The 2,554-nt window shown below is 45.5% G+C and overlaps 1 protein-coding gene across 1 annotated transcript; it reads left to right on the top strand.

Annotated features, from left to right (window-relative positions):
• Window positions 1-889: 889 nt before the first annotated feature.
• Window positions 890-1,357, top strand: LOC138974611 (uncharacterized). Its single transcript, XM_070347333.1, has one exon. The coding sequence runs from the start codon at window positions 890-892 to the stop codon at window positions 1,355-1,357; it is 468 nt and encodes a 155-aa protein (XP_070203434.1).
• Window positions 1,358-2,554: the final 1,197 nt, after the last annotated feature.

The raw sequence follows: 2,554 nt of genomic DNA, 5'->3' as shown, positions 1-2,554 counted from the left end.
AATCAGTCTGACAATGACCGAGATGGACACGTGAAGTCGCCTGGCCACTTCTCGCTTGGGGACACCATCTTGGAACTATGCAACAGCTCGTCCCATCTCAAACTCGTTCAATTTTCGTCGTGGAGGCATTGTCAGATAATGCCTAATACTGGTGGTATGTCTTCTTAAAAAGCCAAGCAAGTGACAGCATCTCACACATAAACAGCAGTGCTTGCACGTGCATAATAGTTTTTCCTTGTGGCTTGTGCAATGTGTTCAGGCTGAACGGTCCAAAACAAGGTCCTTTTTCGCAAGTTTCCGCTTTTTCTTTTGCTACCAAGCTCAGTAGTAGAGAACCCCGTGCAATTTTCGCACTAACACTCGGCTTGGCGAGGCGAGGCGAGGCGAGGGGGGTGGAGAAGGGGGAAGGGGTGATACAAAAACCCAGCTAGCTCGACAGACCGACAAGGATATAGAGAGCCGATGAAAGTAGAATCACAAGACGAAGATAAGACACAAAATATACAAGAACTGTTTATCTTTAACAATCCGTCAAAGCTTCCTTACCTGTCACTCAGCGTAATTCTGACCCAAACCGGCAGCCGGATTTCGCGAGGTTAACACAGTAACTGAGTCAGTGGTCGTTGAAAAGCTGAGAGTGTGTGGAACAGAGAGGAAGGAAATCGCGAGGCGAGGCGAGGCTTGGCTGGGCTGGGCTGGGCTGGGCTGGTCTGGTCTGGTCTGGTCTGGTCTGGTCTGTCAGTCTCTCTCCCTCTCTCTCTCTCTCTCTCTCTCTCTCATGAACGCGGCCTACACTGAAACAAGAGAAGAAGTGCGTGAGTTGAGAGAGGAAGTAGGGCACCTGAGAACAGAAAATGAAAATCTCAAGTCTAGACTCGACGACATTGAAATGAAGGCTGACGATCTTGAGTGTCGTTCCAGGCGTAACAACCTCGTCTTCTATGGACTTACACGACCTGCAAACGAAACACCCCAACAATGTGAAGACGCCGTGCAGGATCTGTTGGCAGATCCCTTGGGACTTCCTAACCCTATTGAGTTCGACCGTGTGCACAGAACCAGCAACAAGCGTGACGCTCCAGTGGTGGCCCGCTGCGTGTACTACAAAGACCGTGTCAACATCCTGAAGAAGGCCAGAGAAAAGCTGAAGGGATCTGACGTTTTCGTGGCCGAAGACTTCTCTGCACGTGTGCGTGACATTCGAAAGAAACTGAACCAACATCGCCGTGCTGCCAAGGATAGTGGTAAACGTGCTACCATGGTCTATGACCACCTTCTGATCGACGGTAAGAAGTACGTGCTCGATGGTGAGGACTCTATCAAAGAAGTGGCCAACGCGCATGCTATTAAAAGATAGAGATGTGGCCGGCCCCTGTTTACATCGGACAGTATTTTGACTAGGGGAGCAAAATGTAAACGTACACCGGGTGGGACTGTGGACATTGTTTACGACGAAGCGTGTAGTGACACGGGTGACATGATTTCGGCACGTGCCGCATTCCAGTGTGACGATAATAGGCCTATGCCTACCTGTAACCATGACGTGAATTGTGAGCGTTCAGAGTCAGTGCGCAGTGTGGGGTCATGTAGTGCACTTGGTGACGTAGCAGACAGTACACAGCATTCTCCCTCCTCCCCTCTCCCCTCCCCTAGTGATTTGGGTGCGTCCGATGTGTACAGAAAAGACACACTTGATGAGAGTGACGATTCTTCTGATTGTCTTGTTTCTGATGTAAATAAAAAAGAAAATAACTTTACTTTTCTTCATTGGAATGTTGGCGGTTTGTTGCCAAAATTAAAAGATTATAATTTTGTACAGTACGTTTCTTCTTTTGATATAATTTGTTTAGTTGAAACATTTGTAAAACAATTCAACTCTTCTTTGTTTTCTTCTCATACTGCTTTTGTCAAACCGTCTTCGGATTTGGGCAGACAAGGGAGAGAATCTGGCGGTGTTATTTGTTTGATTCGCTCGACCCTCTTGCAGTATGTGCGTGCAGTGGAGGAGGATGATAATGGTGGAGGGAATTTTTTGTCATTCGTTCTTGATAAACACTTTTTCGGTTTTTCAACTGATGTTTTGTTTGTTTGTGCTTATGTCCCACCTGAAAATTCTCGGTTCTACTCTGTGTTTGGTATTGATAATGGCATAAACTTATTGGAAGATTACTTGGTTGACTGTTTGTGTAAAGTTGGTGAGTTACCTGTTCTTCTATGCGGTGACTTAAATGGTAGAACAGCAAAGGTGTTCCCGGACTGTTTTGATGAAGATGTGATTTTTGATTGTTCTATGAAATCTGGTGTTGGATCATTTGTAAGGAATTCGCAAGATGGAGTTATGAATCAATATGGGAAGTGTCTTTTGAATATGTGCAGTTCATTTGGATTATGCATTATGAATGGTGTATGTAATGGCGACCTTCAGGGTTGTTACACATTCATCTCTGAATTTGGATACAGTGTGAATGACTACTTCCTTGCTTCCTATGATTTGTTTGATTCCATTGTTAAATCTTGCAGCCTTTATGTCTCTGACAATATTGATTCACAACAC

Source organism: Littorina saxatilis, linkage group LG8 (assembly GCF_037325665.1).
Source record: "Littorina saxatilis isolate snail1 linkage group LG8, US_GU_Lsax_2.0, whole genome shotgun sequence".
Classification (NCBI taxonomy): Eukaryota; Metazoa; Mollusca; class Gastropoda; order Littorinimorpha; family Littorinidae; genus Littorina; species Littorina saxatilis.
The sequence above is the reverse complement of the archived record's forward strand: the minus strand, read 5'-3'. Positions and strand labels throughout refer to the sequence as shown.